Raw genomic sequence first — 25,424 nt, 5'->3', positions numbered from 1 at the left:
GCCAAGCCTTGATTTATCGAAAGGGCTACTTAGTTACTTACTTTGTTTTAAGGGTGTCCCCGACAACAACAAAAAAATTGTTGTCTGTTGTTTCGACCAATTGATTTATATTTTTTTTTATGCGTGCTTTGCCGTTTAGACACACCCTATGTGTTTGAATAAAATAAATTATATGCACTGAGCTTTTCTGATGCTTTAAGCACACTGTTTGATTAAATAATTAAGACCCACGCTGTAAAAATTTTTTATAGTGAGTGCCTGTGTGACTGGCGCACTTTGTCGCTCTCTCCTTCCTGCTGCAGCAAACAGGCACCACAGCACAGCAAGTGTTTATTGCGCTGTCAAATCAAATCAAATGTTATTTGTACATGCACCGAATACAACCGGTGTAGACCTTACAGTGAAATGCTTACTTACAAGCCCTTAGCCAACAATGCAGTTTTAAGAAAAATAAGTGTTCAATAAAAAATAGATACACTACCGTTCAAAAGTTTGGGGTCACTTAGAAATGTCCTTGTTTTCGAAAGAAAAGCATTTTTTTTGTCCATTAAAATAACATCATATTGATCAGAAATACAGTGTAGACATTGTTAATGTTGTAAATGGCTATTGTAGCTGGAAACAGCTGATTTTTAATGGAATCTCTACATAGGCGCACAGAGGCCCATTATCAGCAACCATCAGTCCTGTGTTCCAATGGCACGTTGTGTTTGCTAATCCAAGTTGATCATTTTAAAAGGCTAATTGATCATTAGAAAACCCTTTTGCAATTATGTTAGCACAGCTGAAAACTGTTGTGCTGATTAAAGAAGCAATAAAACTGGCCTTCTTGAGACTAGTTGAGTATCTAGAGCATCAGCAATTGTGGGTTCGATTACAGGCTCAAAATGGCCAGAAATAACTTTCTTCTGAAACTCGTCAGTCTATTCTTGTTCTGAGAAATGAAGGCTATTCCATGCGAGAAATTGACAAGAAACTGAAGATCTCGTGCAATGCTGTGTACTACTCCCTTCACAGAACAGCGCAAACTGGCTCTAACCGGAATAGAAAGAGGACTGGGAGGCCCCGGTGCACAACTGAGGAAGAGGACAAGTACATTAGAGTGTGTAGTTTGAGAAACAGGCACCTCACATTTCCTCAACTGGCAACTTCATTAAATAGTACCCGCAAAACACCAGTCTCAACGTCAACAGTGAAGAGGCGACTCCGGAATGCTGACCTTCTAGTCAGAGTTGCAAAGAAAAAGCCATATCTCAGACTGGCCAATAAAAAGAAAAGATTAAGATGGGCAGTCTGAGATATGGCTTTTTCTTTGCAACTCTGCCTAGAAGGTCAGCATCCCGGAGTCGCTTCTTCACTGTTGATGTTGAGACTGGTGTTTTGCAGTTACTTTTAAAAAGATGATAAACTTGGATTAGCAAACACAACGTGCCATTGGAATCCAGTACTGATGATTGCTGATAATGGGCCTATTTAGATATTCCATTAAAAATCAGCCGTTTCCAGCTACAATAGCCATTTACAGCCTTAACAATGTCTACACAGTATTTCTGATCAATTTGATGCAAAAACAAGAACATTTCTAAGTGACCCCAAACTTTTGAACAGTAGTGTAAATAACAAATAATTAAAGAGCAGCAGTAAAATAACAGTAGCGAGGCTATGTACAGGGGTTACCGGTTCAGAGACAATGTGTGGGGGCACAGGTTAATTGAGGTAATATGTAGAGTAAAAGTGACTATGTATAGATAATAAACAGAGAGTAGCAGCATCGTAAGAGGGGGGGGGGGGGGGGGGGGCAATGCAAGTAGTCCGGGTAGCCATTTGATTAGCTGTTCTGGAGTCTGATGGCTTGGGGGTAGAAGCTGTTAAGAAGCCTTTTGGACCTAGACTTGGCGCTCTGGTAACGCTTGCCGTGCGGTAGCAGAGAGAACAGTCTATGACTAGGGTGGCTGGAGTCTTTGACAGTTTTTAGGGCCATCCTCTGACACCGCCTGGTGTAGAGGTCCTGGATGGCAGGAAGCTTGGCCCCAGTAATGTACTGGGCCGTACGCACTACCCTCTGTAGTGCCTTGCGGTCGGAGGCCGAGCAGTTGTCATACCAGGCAGTGATGCAACCAGTCAGGATTCTGCAGCTGTATAACTTTTTGAGGATCTGAGGACCCATGCCAAATCTTTTCAGTCTCCTGAGGGGGAATAGGCTTTGTCGTGCCCTCTTCACGACTGTCTTGGTGTGTTTGGGCCATGATAATTTGTTGGTGATGTGGACACCAAGGAACTTGACGCTCTCAACCTGCTCCACTACAGCCCTGTCGATTATTATGGGGGCGTACTCGGTCCTCTTTTTCCTGTAGTCCACAATCATCTCCTTTGTCTTGATCACGTTGAGGGAGAGGTTGTTATCCTGGCACCACACGGCCAGGTCTTTGACCACTTCCCTATATGCTGTCTCATCGTTGTCGGTGATCAGACCTACCACTGTTGTGTCATCGGCAAACTTAATGATGGTGTTGGAGTCGTGCCTGGCCATGCAGTCATGGGTGAACAGGGAGTACAGGAGGGGACTGAGAACACAACCCTGAGGGGCCACCGTGTTGACGATCAGCGTGGCAGATGTGTCACCTGCCCTTACCACCTGGGGGTGGCCGTCAGGAAGTCCAGGATCCAGTTACAGAGTGAGGTGTTTAGTCCCAGGGTCCTTAGCTTAGTGATGAGCTTTGAGGGCACTATGGTGTTGAACGCTGAGCTGTAGTCAATGAATAGCATTCTCACGTAGGTGTTCCTTTTGTCCAGGTGGGAAAGGGCAGTGTGGAGTGCAATAGAATTTGCATAATCTGTGGATCTGTTGGGGCGGTATGCAAATTGGAGTGGGTCTAGGGTTTCTGGGATAGTGGTGTTGATGTGAGCCATGACCAGCCTTTCAAAGCACTTCATGGCTACAGATGTGAGTGCTATGGGTCGGTAATAATTTAGGCAGGTTACCTAAGTGTTCTTGGGCACAGGGACTATGGTGGTCTGCTTGAAACATGTTGGTATTACAGACTCAGTCAGGGACAGGTTGAAAATGTCAGTGAAGACACTTGCCAGTTGGTCAGCACATGATCGGAGTACACGTCCTGGTAATCCGTCTGGCCCTGTGGCCTTGTGAATGTTGACCTGTTTTAAGGTTTTACTCACATCGGCTACGGAGAGTGTGATCACACAGTCGTCCAGAATAGCTGATGCTCTCATGCATGCTTCAGTGTTGCTTGCCTCAAAGCGAGCATAGAAGTAATTTAGCTCGTCTGGTAGGCTTGTGTCACTTGGCAGCTCGTGGCTGTGCATCCCTTTGTAGTCTGTAATAGCTTGCAAGCCCTGCCACATCCGACGAGCGTCGGAGCCGGTGTAGTACGATTCAATCTTAGTCCTGTATTGACTCTTTGCGTGTTTGATGGTTTGTCAGAGGGCATAGCAGGATTTCTTATAAGCGTCCGGGTTAGAGTCCCGCTCCTTGAAAGCGGCAGCTCTACCCTTTAGCTCAGTGCGGATGTTGCCTGTAATCCATGGCTTCTGGTTGGGGTATTTACGTATGGTCACTGTGGGGACGACGTCATCAATGCACTTATTGATGAAGCCGGTGACTGATGTGGTGTACTCCTCAATGCCATCGGAAGAATCCTGGAACATATTCCAGTCTGTGGTAGCAAAACAGTCCTGTAGCTTAGCATCTGCGTCATCTGACACTTTTTTATTGACCGAGTCACTGGTGCTTCCTGCTTTAGTATTTGCTAGTAAGCAGGAATCAGGAGGATAGAGTTATTTTGTCTTACCGGAGGCAGCTGTTCTATCGTGCCGATGCAGCGTATATATCCCGCCATCTGTATGTTATCCATGTCGTCGTTCAGCCACGACTCGGTGAAACGATATTAAGATATTACAGTTTTTAATGTCCCGTTGGTAGGATATCCGTGATCGTAGTTCGTCTATTTTGTTATCCAATGATTGTACGTTGGCTAATAGGACTGATGGTTTAGGCAGATTACCCACTCGCCGTCGGATCCTTACAAGGCACCCCGATCTACGTCCTCGATATCTCCGGCTCTTTCTCATGCGAATGACGGGGATTTGGGCCTTGTCGGGTGTCTGAAGAAAATCCTTTGCGTCTGACTCATTAACGAAAAAATCTTCGTCCAGTATGAGGTGAGTAATCGCTGTCCTGATATCCAGAAGCTCTTTTCGGTCATTAGAGGCGGTGGCAGAAACATAATGTACAAAATAAGTTACAAATAATGCGAAAAAACACAATAGCACAATTGGTTAGGAGCCCGTAAAATGGCATCCCTCTCCTCCGGCGCCATTCTGTCCGTGCTGAAGCTGCAACATAATTAGCTCAATTGGTAGAGCATGGCGCTTGTAACGCCAGGATAGTGGGTTCGATCCCCGGGACCACCCATACGTAAAAATGTATGCGCACATGACTGTAAGTCGCTTTGGATAAAAGCGTCTGCTAAATGGCATATTATTTATTATAATTACAGCGATTTAGTTTCTTATTTGTTTTTCTGACTGAAAAGTTATCTTATCGAAATCTCTCATTTGTTTAGGAAGAAAATTAAACGTAATTCCCTATTCCCTCAACCCTTTCTCTCTTTATGTGAAACATGTATGCATTGCATGCATGTCACCAATAGGCCCTGACCTATAGCCTATCATAATCACATCAATAAATTATAACAAACTCAGGACACCGTAACACATGACAGCAAAATGGATGCGGAGGACGTGAAAAAGAAACTGAAAATGGGGGGAATGTTAAGTAGTTGCTCAGCAGGGAAAGGGGAAGTTAGATGTGTGGAAGACATTTGACTTAGTTCTGGAAATGACTAGAGATCAAGAAAAAGGAGGGCATAGGATCAAGCGCTGCGTGAGTATCAGGCCTATGTGTGCCAAACAGGTGCTTTTACATTACAATATTATTTTTTCGGACCATTTGGAACAGTGTAAACAACACTAAAGTTATAAGTGTACAAGACTCTGTTTTAAAGAAAAAATATATATAAAGTCTTTATTACAGCAAAGAATAAAAACAGCTGCATGCATTCGTGAATTGCGGTTTATTTATTGTTTAGGTTAATTATACAAAGCTCTGTTTATTTCATTTTAAAACTAAATTGCTTTATTGCATTTCAAAGCATGAATGACTCGTATGCTGTGTAATGACATGAACAAATGAATGATTATTTGATTGATTTGATAAAGTAGCCTATATATGGAAATATAGGCATAAGTAAGTTACGGTATTAAGACTAAACAGGATGCGCTCTTAGGCTTGCAGCTCGACGGTGGTTATACAAGGCTACTACTATATGAAGCCTACTAATGATTATAATAATAATTGTAATAATAACAATAAGAAGAAGGAGATCAAGAAAAAGGAGCAAGAGCTGTGTGCATATTGTGTGTGACAAACAGGTGCTGTTAGATTACTATATTATTTTTCTGCCTATTTGGAACAGTGTAAACCAACACTAAATAAATTAAGTAATACCAGAAAGTCTGTTCTAACGAGAGACAAAATTGTATAGCCTTTATTACAGAATAGCAAAGATTAAAAACAGCAGAGTTTGTGAAATTGCTTTATCTGACATTTTGTGGTTGCATAAGGCTTGGTGCTCACGGAATCAGTAGGCTATTAAACAAACACTAAATCAGGCAACAGAAGCAGGATCTGTCTTATTTCTGTAGATACAGATACACACCTACTCATTTAATTCAAGGGTTTTTCTTTATTTTTGACTATTTTCTACATTGTAGAAAAGTAGTGAAGACATCAAAACTATGAAATAACACATATGGAATCATGTAGTAACCAAAAAAGTGTTAAACAAATCAAAATATATTTATATTTGAGATTCTTCAAAGTAGCCAACCTTTGCCTTGATGACAGCTTTGCACACTCTTGGCATTCTCTCAACCAGCTTCATGAAGAATGCTTTTCCAACAGTCTTGAAGGAGTTCCCACATATGCTGAGCACTTGTTGGCTGCTTTTCCTTCACTCTGCGGTCCAACTCATCCCAAACCATTTCAATTTGGTTGAGGTCAGGTGATTGTGGAGGGCAGGTCATCTGATGCAGCACTCCATCACTCTCCTTGGTCAAATAGCCCTTACACAGCCTGGAGGTGTGTTTTGGGTCAATGTCCTGTTGAAAAACAAATGATAGACCCACTAAGCACAAACCAGATGCGATGGCGTATCGCTGCAGAATGCTGTGGTAGCCATGCTGATTAAGTATGCCTTACATTCTAAATCACTGACAGTGTCACCAGCAAAGCACCATCACACCTCCTCCACACATGCGGAGATCATCTGTTCACCTACTCTGCGTCTCACAAAGACACGGCGGTTGGAACCAACAATCGCCAATTTGGACTCATCAGACCAAAGGACAGATTTCCACCAGTCTAATGTCCATTGCTCGTGTTTCTTGGCCCAAGCAAGTCTATTATTGGTGTCCTTTAGTAGTGGTTTCTTTGCATTCATTCGACCATGAAGGCCTGATTCATGCAGTCTCCTTTGAACAGTTGATGTTGAGATGTGTCTGTTACTTGAACTCTGTGAAGCATTTGTTTGGGCTGCAATCTGAGGTGCAGTTAACTCTAATGAACTTATCCTCTGCAGCAGAGGTAACTCCGGGTCTTCGTCTCCTGTGGTGGTACTCATGATAGCCAGTTTCATCATAGCGCTTGATGGTTTTTGCGACTGCATTTGAAGAAACTTTCAAAGTTCTTGAAATGTTCTGGATTGACTGACCTTCATGTCTTAAAGTAATGATGGACTGTCGTTTCTCTTTGCTTATTTGAGCTGTTCTTGCCATAATATGGACTTGGTCTTTTACCAAATAGGGCTATCTTCTGTATACCACCGCTACCTTGTCACAACACAACTGATTGGCTCAAACGCATTAAGAAGGAAATAAATTCCACAAATTAATTTTTAAGAAGGAACACCTGTTAATTGAAATGGATTCCAGGTGACTACCTCATGAAACTGGTTAAGAAAATGCCAAGAGTGTGCAAAGCTGTCATCAAGGCAAAGTTTGTCTACTTTGAAGAATCTCAAATATAAATATTTATTTGTTTAACACTTTTTTGGTTACTACATTATTCCATATGTGTTATTTCATAGTTTTGATGTCTTTACTATTATTCTACAATGTAGAAAATAGTAAAAATAAAGAAAAACCCTGGAATGAGTAGGTGTGTCCAAACTTTTGACTGGTACAGGATATGGATGATTTATAGAGCCAGGCACATTTAACAGTTAGGCTATTGATTACAGACCTAATTAAGTTGGTTTCCTCTCTCCTCAATTTTCTTATACAATTAAGGCAAGGGCTGTTTCCTCATCTCCTCACTCCGCTGCTGCCTCCTCTGTATTGTTCTCAACACCTGGTTGACTTCGCTATTATGCCCATAGCAACAAATTGTATAGGGAAAGGCGCCAATTCAACGGCACACTGAAGATTATGTTTCATAACTGCGGACAGCGATATCTATCCACCGCGGGAGAAAGCACATTTGTTTTAAAATAATATTATATTTATTAGTGTTGCTCCATTATTCTTACAAAATATAACCATACATGGTACCGACGGAAAAGGGGGACATTGTCCGAGTTCCAACCAAACTTTGAAAGTTACTTTTATTGTGTTTATCTTTTTATTTTACAGAAAGTTCATATTATTATCACATATGACCGCCAAGCACTTCTGGACATCAGATCGACAGTTACTAACCTCGATTTTGACTTCAAATACAACTTGAACTTTGACTCCACTGTTCATACTGGACCCAATTCCTTTGTTCCATGGGCTACCAAAACGCCTCAGTCGTAGTCGCGGGAAACGAGGTGGACTCCTGGTGAAATTGAGGCGAAGAGAAAACCATACGGCGGTCCCCTCCATTCTATTGGCAAATGTCCAATCACTCGAGAATAAGATGGTTGAGCTTCGTTCGATAGTCTCCTATCAGAGAGACTTGAAAAGCTGCAATATTATGTCTTACTGAAACGTGGCTGGATGATGACGCTTTGCACGTAGTACTCGTTGGATTCTCCATGCAGCGGGAGGATCGTACAGCGGCTTCGGAGAAGTCAAAAGGAGGTGGAGTGTGTTTTTTCATAAATAACAACTGGTGTGCTGCGTCAAGTGTGAAGGAAATCTCAAGCTTTTGTTCGCCTGATATAGAATACCTTGTGGTAAGCTACAGACCCTTTAATCTACTAAGAGAGTTCTCATCCGTAATTATCAGGGCTGTCTATGTCCTGCCCCTAGCCAACACCACTCTGGCACTCAACGAACTGTATGGGGCCATAAACAAACAACAAACCGCTCACCCAGAGGCAGCGTTTCTGGTGGGTGGAGACTTTTATGCGGGGAGACTTAAAACCGTCCTACCTCACTTCTACCAACACGTCTCCTGCGCCACTAGGGCCGCTAAAACTCTAGACCACTGTTATTCTACCCACAGAAATGCATACAAGGCCCTCCCTCGTCCTCCTTTCGGCAAATCTGACCATGACTCTATTGTCCTGCTTCCTGTTTACAAACAAAAGCTCAAACAGGAAGTACCAGTGATGCGCTCAATACAGAAGTGGTTGGATGAAGCAGAAGCGAGGCTACAAGTCTGTTTTGCTAGTACAGACTGGAATACGTTCCGGGATTCATCCGAGAGCATTGAGGAGTTTACCACAACAGTCACGGGCTTCATCAATAAGTGCATAGACGATGTCGTCCCCACAGTGACTATAAGAACGTGTCCAAAACAAAAACCATGGATTACAGGCAATAGCCGCATTGGGCTAAAGGCTAGAGATACTGCTTACAAGGAACGGGACACGGACATGGACGCATACAAGAAAGCCCGCTACGACGGGACATCAAACATGCAAAAGGACAATATAGTAGGAAGGTGGAATCCTATTACACCGGCGCCGATGCTCATCATACAGTGGGGGGAAAAAGTATTTAGTCAGCCACCAATTGTGCAAGTTCTCCCACTTAAAAAGATGAGAGAGGCCTGTAATTTTCATCATAGGTACACGTCAACTATGACAGACAAATTGAGAAAAAAAAATCCAGAAAATCACATTTTAGGATTTTTAATGAATTTATTTGCAAATTATGGTGGAAAATAAGTATTTGGTCACCTACAAACAAGCAAGATTTCTGTCTCTCACAGACCTGTAACTTCTTCTTTAAGAGGCTCCTCTGTCCTCCACTCGTTACCTGTATTAATGGCACCTGTTTGAACTTGTTATCAGTATAAAAGACACCTGTCCACAACCTCAAACAGTCACACTCCAAACTCCACTATGGCCAAGGCCAAAGAGCTGTCAAAGGACACCAGAAACAAAATTGTAGAACTGCACCAGGCTGGGAAGACTGAATCTGCAATAGGTAAGCAGCTTGGTTTGAAGAAATCAACTGTGGGAGCAATTATTAGGAAATGGAAGACATACAAGACCACTGATAATCTCCCTCGATCTGGGGCTCCACGCAAGATCTCACCCCGTGGGGTCAAAATGATCACAAGAACGGTGAGCAAAAATCCCAGAACCACACGGGGGGACCTAGTGAATGACCTGCAGAGAGCTGGGACCAAAGTAACAAAGCCTACCATCAGTAACACACTACGCCGCCAGGGACTCAAATCCTGCAGTGCCAGACGTGTCCCCCTGCTTAAGCCAGTACATGTCCAGGCCCGTCTGAGTTTGCTAGAGTGCATTTGGATGATCCAGAAGAGGATTGGGAGAATGTCATATGGTCAGACGAAACCAAAATAGAACTTTTTGGTAAAAACTCAACTCGTCGTGTTTGGAGGACAAAGAATGCTGAGTTGCATCCAAAGAACACCATACCTATTGTGAAGCATGGGGGTGGAAACATCATGCTTTGGGGCTGTTTTTCTGCAAAGGGACCAGGACGACTGATCCGTGTAAAGGAAAGAATGAATGGGGCCATGTATCGTGAGATTTTGAGTGAAAACCTCCTTCCATCAGCAAGGGCATTGAAGATGGAACGTGGCTGGGTCTTTCAGCATGACAATGATCCCAAACGCACCGCCCGGGCAACGAAGGAGTGGCTTCGTAAGAAGCATTTCAAGGTCCTGGAGTGGCCTAGCCAGTCTCCAGATCTCAACCCCATAGAAAATCTTTGGAGGGAGTTGAAAGTCTGTGTTGCCCAGTGACAGCCCCAAAACATCACTGCTCTAGAGGAGATCTGCATGGAGGAATGGGCCAAAATACCAGCAACAGTGTGTGAAAACCTTGTGAAGACTTACAGAAAACGTTTGACCTGTGTCATTGCCAACAAAGGGTATATAACAAAGTATTGAGAATCTTTTGTTATTGACCAAATACTTATTTTCCACCATAATTTGCTAATAAATTCATAAAAAATCCTACAATCTGATTTTTGGATTTTTTTCCCTCATTTTGTCTGTCATAGTTGACGTGTACCTATGATGAAAATTACAGGCCTCTCTCATCTTTTTAAGTGGGAGAACTTGCACAATTGGTGGCTGACTAAATACTTTTTTTCCCCACTGTATATGGCAGGGCCAGCCATGAGTTGCCCGGCGATGCAGACCTCCCAAACGAACTAAATGCCTTTTATGCTCGCTTCGAAGAATTTAACACTGTGCCTTGCGTGAAAGCCCCTGTTTTTCTGGATGACTGTGTGATCTCAATCTCCGTGGCCGATGTGAGCAAAACGTTTAAACAGGTTAACAATCACAGACGGAATACCAGGACGCGTTCTCAAAGCATGCGCAGACCATCTGGCAAGTGTCTTCACCGACATTTTCAGTCTATCCTTGTCCCTGTTCCCAAGAGCTCCAAGCTAACCTGCCTAAATGACTATCGCCCTGTAGCACTCAGATCTGTAATTATGAATTGCTTTGAAAGGCTGGTCATGACACGCATCAACACAATCATCCCAGACACTCCAATTTGCATACCGCCCCAACAGATCCACAGATGACACAATCTCAATTGCACTTCACACTGCCCTCTCCCACCAGGACAAGAGGGGAAATAACTATGTGAGAATGCTGTTCATAGACTACAGCTCAGCTTTCAACACCATAGTCCCCTCCAAGCTCATCACCAAGCTAGGGACCCTGGGACTGAACCCCTTCCTCTGCAACTGGATCCAGGACTTCATGACGGGCCGGCCCCGGGTGGTGTGGGTAGGCACTGACACCTCCGCCATGCTGACCCTCAACACGGGGGCACCACTGGGGTGTGTGCTTAGTCCCCTCCTGTACTCCCTGTTCACCCACGACTACATGGCCACACACGATTCCAACACGACGCGATGCGACTTTCAATGTGTCAACCCACAAAAATCATATGGTCCAGATGACGTCAGCAGCAAGGCACTTCAGGCACTTCATGTGCAGAAAGGCAAATAGCCTAGTGAAAATTGTATTCATTGACTTCAGTAGCTCGTTTAACACCATCCAACCCCACCTACTGGTGGATAAGTTGGTGAATTTGGGTGTCAACTCTCTACTGATCAAGTGGATTAATAGTTTCCTTGTGAACCGTACTCAACAAGTGAAGTTTAACTCTGCCATCTCTACATCTAGAACAGTGAATACGGAGCCCCTCAAGTTTGTGTACTTTCACTGTACACACTGTACACAAACGATTGTCAAGCCTCTGACGCAGCCCACACATTTTTAAAATATGCAGATAACACAGCTTTTGTAGGTTTCCTCCACCCAGACCAAGCCTCTCGTCAAGGTTTTGACAGAGAAACGGCTAAATTCATCCAGTGATGTGCAGGTAACTTTCTTGAAATAAACATTAAGAAAACAAAGAGATGGAAATTGATTTCAGAAAGAACAAAACTCCACTAACTCCTACGAAGATCAATGGGGAATCAGTCGATAGTGACCACATATAAGTACCTGGGAATTGAAATAGACAATAAACTGAATTTCAATGACTGTGCCTTTGCAAAGATAAAGAAATTGCAACAGAGAATGTTTTTTTTACGACCGCCATATCTCACAAATGTTCTATAAATCTGTCCTGCAGAGTGTGCTGTCTTTTGGTCTGATATGCATGTTTGGAAACATGCGAGTGCAAGACCAAGTCAAGCTTCAGAATTTGACTAAGACTGCGGGAAGAATAATTGGTATAGATCAAGAATCAGCCACCAAGCTGAACACAAAACTCATCCTCCTAAAACTTGAAAGCATTTTACAGGACAGTACTCATCCTCTTCACTCAAAATTCAGTCATAGCAGCAGCCAGACAAGGGGAAATTTAAAACAGATATATATGGGGACTCTTTTATTCCAACAGCCATTAGGCTGTATAATAGATAGTCTGTTGGTCCCTTGAGTATACAGCATATTGCACTTTCACTTTAAATGTGTAGCTGTAGCACTTTGAATGAATTATATTGTGTAGTTTCTGTGTTATGTTTTATGTACCGTCTTTTTAAGCACGAGTCATGACCAAATGAATTTCCCCCTGGTGGGATAATAAAGTTGATCTGATTCTGGTAGGCCTGATCACCGACGGTGATGAGTCAGCCTACTGGCAGGAGGTCAGAGACTTCGCAGTGTGGTGCCAGGACAACAACCTCTCCCTCAACGTCAGTAAGACCAAGGAGCTGATCATGGACTATAGGAAAAAGAGGGGAGAGCATGCCCCCATCCACTTCGACAGGGCTGGAGAGGGTCGAGAGCTTCAAGTTCCTTGGCGTCCAGATCATTAAGGACCTAACATGGTCCACACACCTACACAGTCGTGAAGAGGGAATGGCAGCGACTTTTCCCCCTCAGGAGCCTGAAAATATTTGCCATGGGACTTCGGATGCTCAAAAAGTTATACAGCTGCACCATCGAGAGTTTCTTGACTGGCTGCATCACCGCTTGGTATGGCAAATGCACCGCCCTTGACCGCAAAGCGCTACAGAGGGTGGTGCAGACAGCCCAGGATATCACTGGGGCCAAGCTCCCTGCCATCCAGGTCCTCTATATCAGGCTGTGTCAGAGGAAGGCCCGAAAAATTGCCAAAGACTCCAACCACCCAAGCCATAGACTGTTCACTCTGTTACTGTCCTGAAAACGGTACAGGAGCATCGGCTCTTGAACCAACAGGTTCCAAGACAGCTCCTACCCCCAAGCTATAAGACTGCTAAATAGTCAATTAATGGTAGCCGAACTATCTGCACTGACTCTCTTGCACTGACCCTACGCACACTAACTAGACTATATATATATCACCACATTTTATCAACTGCAGTGCTAGCTAGCTGTAGCTTATGCTTTCAGTACTAGATTCATTCTGGATTTACCACAGGTGGACTCCATTCAAGTTGTAAAAACATCTCAAGGATGATCAATGGAAACAGGATGCACCTGAGCTAAATGTCGAGTCTCATAGCAAAGGGTCTGAATACTTATGTAAATGTGATATTTCATTATAAAAAAATATATATATATATACATTTGCAAAAATGTCTTAACCTGTTTTTGCTTTGTCATTATGGGATATTGTGCGTAGATTGATGAGGGAAAAAAACTATTTAATAAATTTTAGAATAAGGCTGTAACGTAACAAAATGTGGAAAAAGTCAAGGGGTCTGAATACTTTCCGAATGCACTGTAGCTCCATTCCTATGTATTTTTTTTATTCCTCTTGTGTTACTATTATTATTATACATATTTGTTTTACTCTGCATTGTTGGGAAGAGCTCGTCAGCAAGCATTTCACCGTAGATTCTACACCAGTTGTATTCGGCACGTGACAAATACAATTTTATTTTATTTGATCATATACAATTTCAGTGTCTTAGAGTGATGGAATGTGCCATCCCTGTGGCCTCCGCAATGTATTAGTCCACTGAGACAGGACAAACCAGGCAGGTGTTTTGTGCACCATGAAAAAATATATATATTTGCGACCGCTCGACTAAAGAAATCTTGGTCGACCAACAGCATATCGACCAAACAATCGACCAGTTGACTAAATGTGGTCGGCCCTACTTAGTTTACAATGGAGATTGTTCTCACCGCCTCGGATTCTGAAATGTTTTCAGACCAAGTTCCAGACTCTCCCTCTCCATTGTCAGGGACACACCACCTCTAACCAGGCGGCTGCAGTCCGTTGTCTCTGTGCCCCACCACCGTTTCAGGCCTCACAAACAACCGGAATGTCGAGGCCGGCCTCTTACCGTCCTGCCCGCCGGAGCTTACCAGCCGCCCCTCCCCGCAGGCAGGAATGGCTCGGGCCCCCACCATCCCGCCGATCTACAGAACCTCTCCCCTCTGCTCCTGCTTCCATCTCAGAGCCATCCAAATCCAGACCTCCAGTGCTGTCGGACTAGACTGTTTCCAGGCTACAGAAGAAACTCAGGGAAAGAGGGATCCCGTTGCATCGTAATGACAACAAGGCCAAGCTGTTCCATCTGTACGTGGGCTCCTTGGGGGTAAGCACACGGCTTTCGCCCAGATGCAGCCGTAAACATCCTGGATGCCATGGCTCCACCCCCTGCCAAGAGCCTTCCATCACTCTCTGTGTGTCCTCCCATCCCCCCATCCCTCTTGTCTTTAGCGCATTTCCCTCCTCCTGTCCAATTATTTGGAATCTCCCCACTGCACTAATTGTCAGCTACTTTCGCTGCTGGGCCACCTGAATTATTCCATCAGGATCATCCCTCAAGGCCGCTTCTTCCTCTCCCACCTTCTCTCCCTGGCCGCCTCCGTGCCTTCCTAGCTTCACACCATGGTTTTTGACCCTCATGCCTCTCGGAGCGCAGGCTTCTGCACCTTCTCCTCGGTCATTGGAACGGTGTCACCTTTTTCTATGAAGAGTGTGTCAATCGCTGATTCTCTGTCGCGTCTCCAATTTCAGAGATTCAGGCGCTTGGCCCCGTATGCAGAACCCCTACCAACCCCAGTCCCTCCTTATTCCATGATGACCTTCTTGTGAACCATCCACTCCTTCGCCTCATCTCCCAGTCACACCACTCCATCCTATCAGCCATTGCACCCTGTCCTCTTACTGGACAGCCTGGAGATTCTTCCAGCGTTTCCATATCATCTATCACCTGCCTTTTCCCTCCAACTACTTGGTTACCATGTCTGCCTTCATCACTCATGCCAACTCATCTTTCTCCATGCTGACATCCTCCATCCAGACGTACCTGGCCGGGATCAACTTCTTTCTCAAGTTGCTTACTGGGTCTCCATGTTCTTCCTCCTTTCACCCACAAGTCTCCCTTCTGCTCATGGGCCTCCAACGCACCGAAGTCAATCACCCCCTCACTGCCAACCCATCACACTTAACATCCTGTCTGCCTGCAACCAGATGCTGCGGTCTGGCTATCTCCATCGCAGTCTCTTCCACACTAGAATCAATGGTTCTTTTGCTATTTTTGGATTCCTGAGATGTTCAGAGTTTACATCCTCATCTGCTATCTACAACCCTTCTCGTCATTGCTGCGTGTCAGACGTCACCATCCTCGACAAAGATACCCTCATCTTCACCATCAAACACACCAAAACCGATCAGTTTGGCAGAACCACACCAGTCTACCTGTTCCAGCTACCATCTACCCTCAGCCCTTACGAACCACTTACCTACTTCCTGCAGCTCAGACAATCTCAACATGCCTCTCCATCCGATCCACTATTCATCACCGATTCTGGTTCCATCACCTCTCGCCAATGGTTCCATTCCCATCGGAGAAAAATACTACCCCTGTACAGCTATCCTGCTGACCAGTTCTCCGGACACTCCTTCTGCTTCGGAGCCGCCTCCATGGCATCCCGACACTGCATCCCTGACTTCACTGTACAACTCCTTCGGCCGCTGGTCCTCTCAAGCCTATCATTCCTTCATACGCTCTGACATCAACAACGTCAGGACAGGCCACAACATGCTCATCTCTCAGAACCTGCATTAACTCAGGCACAGTCCTCAAGTCTCTGCCTCATTTCACGGATACCATCTACCTCACACACCGTATCTTACCAACCAGACAAAAGAGGATTGGCTCCCCAGCTGAGTCTGGTTCCTCTCAAGATTTTCTTCCTTCAAAGGAGTTTTTTACTTGCCACTATCGCTACTGCTTGCTCTCCTGGGGTCTAAGGTTGGTTCACTCCATGGGCATCTCATCCGTATGCCTGTACTACCTCAACTATATCGCACCTGCTGTCCATAACGGCTCACTTCCTCTCCAGGGTCCGACTAACTTGGAGTTCTCTTTTTTAGGGATTGCCTTCACCACAGCAGCCTAACTATCACAACCTGACTGTGATGTCTACCTAAGACTCCAAGCCAAACCCTACAGAGTCAACCCCTCCGGATCCTTCATCTGCAGCCCATGGCTTTATCCGGTCCATTCTCATTTCCCCACTGAATCCTCATTCTCACATCCATTCAATGACCTCAATAAATATTCTAAAGCCATTTCATGTATGGTACTTAAAATCGTGAATCAAGACACATCTCCTAGAGAAATAAAGGTGTTTGTGCACACACTTGCACACAATTTCACAAAGGAAACACCTTAGAGACAACCAAATTAGACAAAAGTACTAAGAATATTTGTAGGAAGGGGCTCTATGAAGTGAGTCATGTGAGCAGTGTATTAACACTGCTGTGTTAACACTGCTCTGTCTTCGTGGTGTGATAACAGGATTCTAAATATGGAGGAGTCCATATGGACGGAGGAGGAAGAGGAGCCTGCTGAGCATCCATACTACAACAACATCCCCGGCAAGATGCCACCCTCCGGAGGGTTCATAGATACCAGGCTAGGCCAGAACAACCAGACTGAGGTACAGTACAGTATGACACACCTCACCATATACAGTACCTACAACAGCTAGTACAGTATGCTACACCTATCTCAACAACCAACCTATAATAATATATGCCCCCTGGAGGGTTCATAGATACCCAGCTGAGCCGTGAGACCAGAGGGCAGGCAGAGGTAGAGTATGCCGGGATACACCTTGCCATACAATCTTTCTACCTCATCCACGCTGCCTCATCCACTGCCTATAATATAATATTCCCCTGCAAGGCAGCCAGACAGCAGGGCAGGCAGAGGTAGAGTATGCAGGGCTACACCTCACCATCTACCTACCTCATCATCTGCCTATAATATATATACCACTTAGCAGAAGCTTTTATACAAGTTGACTTTACAGACTGTGAGTGCATACATACATTTTTAGTATATGTATATACAGTGCCTTCAGAAAGTATTCAGGCCCCTTGACCTTTTCCACATTTTGTTACAGCCTTATTCTAAAATTGATTAAGTAAACCAATTTCCTCAAAATCTACACACAATACCCCATAATGACAAAGAGAAAACAGGTTTTTAGAAATTTTTGAAATACCTTATTTACATAAGTATTCAGACCCTTTGCTATGAGACTCGAAATTGAGCTCAGGTGCATCCTGTTTCCATTGATCATCCTTGAGATGTTTCTACAATTTGATTGGAGTCCACCTGTGGTAAATTCAATTGATCGGACATTTGGAAATGCATACACCTGTCAATATAAGGTCCCACAGTTGACAGTGCATGTCAGAGCTAAAACCAAGCTATGAGGTTGAACGAATTGTCCGTAGAGCTCCGAGATAAGATTGTGTCAAGGCACAGATCTGGGGAAGGGTACCAAAAAATGTCTGCAGCATTGAAGTTCCCCAAGAACACAGTGGCCTCCATCATACTTCAATGGAAGAATTTTGGAACCACCAAGACTCTTCCTAGAGCTGGCCGCCCGGCCAAACTGTGCAATCGGGGGAGAAGGGCCTTGGTCAGGGAGGTGACCAAGATCCCGATGGTCACTCTGACAGAGTTCTAGAGTGCCTCTGTGGAGATGGGAGAACCTTCCAGAAGGACAACCTGTTCTGCAGCACTCCACCAATCAGGCTTTTATAATAGAGTGGCCAGACGGAAGCCACTCCTCAGTAAAAGGCACATGACAGCCCGCTTGGAGTTTGCCAAAAGGCACCTAAAGACTCTCAGACCATGAGAAACAAGATTATCTGGTCTGATGAAACCAAGATTGAACTCTTTGGCCTGAATGCCAAGCGTCACGTTTGGAGGAAACCTGGCACCATCCCTATGGTGAAGCATGGTGGTGGCAGCATCATGCTGTGGGGATGTTTTTCAGCGGCAGGGACTGGGAGACTAGTCAGGATCGAGGCAGATGAACAGAGCAAAGTACAGAGAGATCCTTGATGAAAACCTGCTCCAGAGCACTCAGGACCTCAGACTGGGGTGAAGGTTCACCTTCCAACAGGACAATGACCCTAAGCACACAGCCAAGACAACGCAGGAGTGGCTTCGGGACAGGTCTCTGAAAGTCCTTGAGTGGCCCAGCCAGAGCTCGGACTTCAACCCGATCCAACCTGACAGAGCTTGAGAGGTTCTACAGAGAAGAATGGGAGAAACTCTCCAAATACAGGTGTGCCAAGCTTATAGCGTCATACCCAAGAAGACTCGAGGCTGTAATCGCTGCCAAAGGTGCTTTAACAAAGTACTGAATAAAGAGTCTGAATACTTATGTAAATGTGATATTTCAGTTTTTTAGTTTTTATAAATTTGCCCAAAAATTTGGAAACCTGTTTTTGCTTTGTCATTATTGGGTATTGTGTCGTGGTCAAACGTTTTGAGAATGACACAAATACTAATTTTCACAAAGTCTGCTGCCTCAGTTTTGATGATGGCAATTTGCATATACAGTGAGGGAAAAAAGTATTTGATCCACTGCTGATTTTGTACGTTTGCCCACTGACAAAGAAATTATCAGTCTATAATTTTAATGGTAGGTTTATTTGAACAGTGAGAGACAGAATAACAACAACAAAAAATCCTGAAAAACGCATGTGAAAAAGGTTATAAATTGATTTGCATTTTAATGAGGGAAATAAGTATTTGACCCCCTCTCAATCAGAAAGATTTCTGGCTCCCAGGTGTCTTTTATACAGGTAACGAGCTGAGATTAGGAGCACACTCTTAAAGGGAGTGCTCCTAATCTCAGTTTGTTACCTGTATAAAAGACACCTGTCCACAGAAGCAATCAATCAATCAGATTCCAAACTCTCCACCATGGCCAAGACCAAAGAGCTCTCCAAGGATGTCAGGGACAAGATTGTAGACCTACACAAGGCTGGAATGGACTACAAGACCATCGCCAAGCAGCTTGGTGAGAAGGTGACAACAGTTGGTGCGATTATTCGCAAATGGAAGAAACACAAAAGAACTGTCAATCTCCCTCGGCCTAGGGCTCCATGCAAGATCTCACCTCGTGGAGTTGCAATTATCATGAGAACGGTGAGGAATCAGCCCAGAACTACACGGGAGGATCTTGTCAATGAAATCAAGGCAGCTGGGACCATAGTCACCAAGAAAACAATTGGTAACACACTATGCCGTGAAGGACTGAAATCCTGCAGCGCCCGAAAGGTCCCTCTGCTCAAGAAAGCACATATACAGGCCCGTCTGAAGTTTGCCAATGAACATCTGAATGATTCAGAGGAGAACTGGGTGAAAGTGTTGTGGTCAGATGAGACCAAAATGGAGCTCTTTGGCATCAACTCAACTTGCCGTATTTGGAGGTGGAGGAATGCTGCCTATGACCCCAAGAACACCATCCCCACCATCAAACATAGAGGTGGAAACATTATGCTTTGGGGGTGTTTTTCTGCTAAGGGGACAGGACAACTTCACCCCCAAAGGGACGATGGACGGGGCCATGTACCGTCAAATCTTGGGTGAGAACCTCCTTCCCTCAGCCTTGGCATTGAAAATGGGTCGTGGATGAGTATTCCAGCATGACAATGAACCAAAACACACGGCCAAGGCAACAAAGGAGTGGCTCAAGAAGAAGCACATTAAGGTCCTGGAGTGGCCTAGCCAGTCTCCAGACCTTAATCCCATAGAAAATCTGTGGAGGGAGCTGAAGGTTCGAGTTGCCAAACGTCAGCTTCGAAACCTTTATGACTTGGAGAAGATCTGCAAAGAGGAGTGGGACAAAATCCCTCCATGTGTGCAAACCAGGTGGCCAACTACAAGAAATGTCTGACCTCTGATTGCCAACAAGGGTTTTGCCACCAAGTACTAAGCCATGTTTTGCAGAGGGGTCAAATACTTATTTTCCTCATTAACATGCAAATCAATTTATAACATTTTTGACATGCGTTTTTCTGGATTTTGTGTTTGGTATTCTGTCTCTCACTGTTCAAATAAACCTACCATTAAAATTATAGACTGATCATTTCTTTGTCAATGGGCAAACGTACAAAATCAGCAGGGGATCAAATACTTTTTTCCCCTCAATTAATTGCAAAGTCCCTCTTTGCCATGAAAATGAACTAAATCCCAAACAAACATTTCCACTGCATTTCAGCCCTGCCACAAAAGGACCAGCTGACATCATGTCAGTGATTCTCTCATTAACACAGGTGAGAGTGTTGACGAGGACAAGGCTGGAGATCACTCTGTCATGCTGATTGAGTTAGAATAACAGACTGGAAGCTTTAAAAGGAGGGCTTTGCACAAAAAGGGCTTCACATGCAAGGATATTGCTGCTAGTAAGATTGCACCTAAATCATCCATTTATCGGATCATCAAGAACTTCAAGGAGAGAGGTTCAATTGTTGTGAAGAAGGCGTCAGGACGCCCAAGAAAGTCCAGCAAGCGCCAGGACCGTCTCCTAAAGTTGATTCAGCTGCGGGATCGGGGCACCACCAGTGCAGAGCTTGCTCAGGAATGGCAGCAGGCAGGTGTGAGTGCATCTGCATGCACAGTGAGGCGAAGACTTTTGGAGGATGGTTTGGTGTCAAGAAGGGCAGCAAAGAAGTTCCTTCTCTCCAGGAAAAACATCAGGGACAGACTTATATTCTGCAAAAGGTACAGGGATTGGACTGCTGAGGACTGGGGTAAAGTCATTTTCTCTGATGAATCCCCTTTCCGATTGTTTGGGGCATCCGGAAAACACCTTGTCCGGAGAAGACAAGGTGTGCGCTACCATCAGTCCTTTGTCATGCCAACAGTAAAACATCCTGAGACCATTCATGTGTGGGGTTGCTTCTCAGCCAAGGGAGTGGGCTCACTCACAATTTTGCCTAAGAACACAGCCATGAATAAAGAATGGTACCAACACATCCTCCGAGAGCAACTTCTCCCAACTATCCAAGAACAGTTTGGTGACGACCAATGCCTTTTCCAGCATGATGGACCTTGCCATAAGGCAAAAGTGATAACTAAGTGGCTCGGGGAACAAAACATCAACATTTTGGGTCCATGGCCAGGAAACTCCGCAGACCTTAATCCCATTGAGAACTTGTGGTCGATCCTCAAGAGGCGGGTGGACAAACAAAAACCCACAAATTCTGACAAACTCCAAGCATTGATTATGCAAGAATGTCAGGATGTGGCCCAGAAGTTAATTGACAGCATGCCAGGGCGGATTGCAGAGGTCTTCAAAAAGAAGGGTCAACACTGCAAATATTGACTCTTTGCATAAACTTAATGTAATTGTCAATAAAAGCCTTTGACACTTATGGAATGCTTGTTATTATACTTCAGTATACGATAGAAACATCTGACAAAAATATCTCATAACACTGAAGCAGCGAACTTTGTGAAGACCAGTACTTGTGTCATTCTCAAAACTTTTAACCATGACTGTAGATTGACGAGGGAAAAAAACAATTTAATCAATTTTAGAATAAGTCTGTAATGTAACAAAATGTGGAAAAAGTCAAGGGGTCTGAATACTTTCCGAATGCACTGTAAGTATGTGATCCCTGTTGGACTTGAATCCACTCTCTTGTCATTGCTGGTGTCGCACTCTTACCAACTGGGCCACACAGTAACACAAATCAACATGAGGCATACGTACATCATCATCAGCTAGAAATACACTACTTTGGGATACCGGAATTCCCAGGTTGTCCAATCTACATCTACCTCATCCATCCTACGTCATCCTCCCACAGAGCCTACATATGTCATCACGGGCTAGAAATACATACTGTTAGCCTTTGGGATTTGATTTGCTTCCCAGTGATGGATGAGATAGATACTGCTAAGGAAGAAAGTAAGGAAGGAATAAAGAGCATGCTGAAGAGGTGGTATTTTTTATTTTTATTTACTAAATTCTGTTGTTCTTCCTGTCTGTTTCTCTCCAGCAGCAGGCTCCACGGGCTGGGGTGGACCAGACTTACTACCAGGGCAGACACTGTGGAGAGAGCTGGGGAGAGGACAGGAGGCCTACTGGGATACTGGTCCAACAGGGTAAGAGAGGATCTCTGTCTCTCTCTCTGTCTCTGGTCTCCAGTGGTGGACAAAGTACCCAATTGTCATACATAAAGTAAAGATACTTTAATAGAAAATGACTAAAGTAAAAGTGAAAGTCACCAAGTAAAATACTACCTGAGTAAAAGTCTAAAAGTATTTGGTTTTAAATATACTTAAATATCAAAAGTAAAAGTAAAAGTATATATCATTTCAAATTCCTTATATTAAGCAAACCAGATGGCACCATTTTCTTGTTTTTTAATTTATGGATAGCCAGGGGCACACTCCAATACTCAGACATAATTTACAAACTAAGCATGTGTGTTTGGTGAGTTGGCCAGATCAGAGGAAGTAGGGATGACCAGGGATGTTCTCTTGATAAGTGCGTGAATTTTGAAAATGTTCCTGTCCTGCTAACCATTCAAAATGTAACACATACTTTGGGTGCCAGGGAAAATGTATGGAGTAAAAAGTACATTATTTTCTTTAGGAATTTTGTGAAGTAAAAGTAAAAGTTGTCAAAAATATAAATAGTAAAGTAAAGTACAGATACCAAAAAAAACGACTCAAGTAGTACTTTAAAGTATTTTGACTTAAGTACTTTACACCACTGCTGGTCTCTGGTCTCTCTTGATCTTGATCATAAACTCCCATCTCTCTCTCTCTCTCTCTCTCTCTCTCTCTCTCTTTCTCTCACATAACTTTGTTAGTTCACAATGTTTATATCTTATATTGTTTTTACTAACTGATAACTCCTCCCAAGTAAGAAGAGAGAGACTTTATTGTCCATAATCTTCAACATTTACATTTAAGTCATTTAGCAGACGATCTTATCTTTTCAGATCACATAAATTGAAATTAGTCTTTCTTGCTTATAACTTTTTGCTTTTAACTTTTGCTTTTATGTCTAGGATCATGGGACATCTACAGTCTGCCCGTCGGGAAGAGTCCAGTACCAAAAACGGGGGATGCGCCTACGTACGTAAACACCCAGCAGATCGACGCCCAGCTGCTGGCTGCGCTGCAGGCTGAACAGGACAGCATGGCAGCCGAGGGGGCAGAGGGCACAGCAGCCAAAGACAGACTCATGAAAGACCTGTTCGACATGAGTAAGAAGAACTAACCTACTGCTTACATTGCTAATGCTAATAGCACTAGCATATTCATATTCAACATCTATAAAAAGAATAAACTAACTGCTAATGCTAATAACACTAGCATATTCCTTTTCAACATCAATAAGATAATGAAACTAACCGCTAATTGCTAATAACACTGGCATATGCCTAGCCAATGAGCCAGTCCCAAAACGATCTTTACCCATCCCTTTGGCCCTAACCCTTCAATGTTTGCTGATCTGAAGGTGAAATAAATATGGTAGAAGCGTTTCCATTACACTGCCTATACCTATCCAGACATGCTAAAATCAATGTATAATAATATTAATATACTGTATAATATATGCCATATAGCAAACGCTTTTATCCAAAGCGACTTACAGTCATGCGTATTAACATTCTTTATGTATGGATGGGAATCGAGCCCACTATCCTGACTTTGCAAGAGCCATGCTCTACCAACTGAGCTACAGAAGACCACACATAGGACGACACAATCGAGGAGTCAGGGCCAAGGGGGAGGGATAGAGAGTGATTTGGGACTGGCTGAACATGTCCCCTGTAGCTCAGTTGGTAGAGCATGGCGCTTGCAACGCCAGGGTTGTGGGTTCGTTTCCCACGGGGGGCCAGTATGAAAATATATGCACTCACTAACTGTAAGTCGCTCTGGATAAGAGTGTCTGCTAAATGACTAAAATGTAAAAAATTTATAAGAAGAAGGAACTAACCGCTAACATTGCTAATGCTAATAACTAGCATATTCCTATTTAACATCTATAAGAAGAAGAAACTAACTGCTAATCGCAAGTTGCTAACACTAATAATAACATTATCCTACTCCAACCAGGAGACATTATTATAATTACAGAGGTGATCTGGTTATTGTTTCCACCAGGGATCTGCTTTGTGTTATAATAACACTATGTCATATCCAAGACAAAAGGAAGATACAGTTGAAGTCAGAAGTTTACATACACTTAGGTTGGAGTCATTAAGACCAGTTTTTCAACCACTCCACACATTTCTTGTTAACAAACTATAGTTTTGGCAAGTCGGTTAGGACATCTACTTTGTGCATGACACAAGTAATTTTTCTAACATTTGTTTACAGACAGATTATTTCACTTATAATTAACTGTATCACAATTCCAGTGGTTCAGAAGTTTACTTACACTAAGTTCACTGTGCCTTTAAACAGCTTGTAAAATTCCAGAAAAGGATGTCATGGCTTTAGAAGCTTCTGATAGGCTAATTGACATCATTTGAGTCAATTGGAGGTGTACCTGTGGATGTATTTCAAGGCCTACCTTCAAACTCAGTGCCTCTTTGCTTGACATCATGGGAAAATCAAAAGAAATCAGCCAAGACCTCATAAAAAAAACAGTAGACCTCCACAAGTCTGGTTCATCATTGGGAGCAATTTCCAAACGCCTGAAGGTACCACGTTCATCTGTACAAATAATAGCACGCAAGTATAAACACCATGGGACCACGCAGCAGTCATACCGCTCAGGAAGGAGACGCGTTATGTCTCCTAGAGATTAACGTACTTTGGTGCGAAAAGTGCAAATCAATCCCAGAACAACAGCAAAGGACCTTGTGAAGATGCTGGAGGAAACAGGTACAAAAGTGTCTATATCCACAGTAAAACGAGTCCTATATCGACATAACCTGAAAGGCCGCTCAGCAAGGAAGAAGCCACTGCTCCAAAAACGCCATAAAAAAGCCAGACTATGGTTTGCAACTGCACGTGGGGACAACGATAGTACTTTTTGGAGAAATGTCCTCTAGTATAATGAAACAAAAATATAATTGTTTGACCATGATGACCATCGTTATGTTTGGAGGAAAAAGGGGAATGCTTGCAAGCCGAAGAACACCATCCCAACCGTGAAGCGCAGGGGTAGCATCATGCTGTGGGGGTGTTTTGCTGCATGAGGGACTGGTGCACTTCACAAAATAGATGGCATCATG

At 43.8% G+C, this 25,424-nt stretch overlaps 1 protein-coding gene across 1 annotated transcript in view; it reads left to right on the top strand.

Annotated features, from left to right (window-relative positions):
- LOC311127252 (SHC-transforming protein 3-like) overlaps positions 1-25,424 on the top strand; it is a gene marked incomplete at both ends in the record, with an annotated part of 95,774 nt that overhangs the window by 62,851 nt on the left and 7,499 nt on the right. The window contains 3 exons of the mRNA XM_084159053.1: positions 16,705-16,846; positions 22,224-22,329; positions 23,244-23,441. Of these exons, the coding sequence (XP_084015179.1) occupies positions 16,705-16,846; positions 22,224-22,329; positions 23,244-23,441 (446 nt within the window). The remainder of the gene's footprint in view (positions 1-16,704; positions 16,847-22,223; positions 22,330-23,243; positions 23,442-25,424) is intronic.

This window comes from Coregonus lavaretus (assembly GCF_964263955.1).
Source record: "Coregonus lavaretus genome assembly, chromosome: 4".
NCBI classification, from domain to species: domain Eukaryota; kingdom Metazoa; phylum Chordata; class Actinopteri; order Salmoniformes; family Salmonidae; genus Coregonus; species Coregonus lavaretus.
Note: the sequence above shows the minus strand (reverse complement) of the source record. Positions and strands in the feature narration are given on the sequence as shown.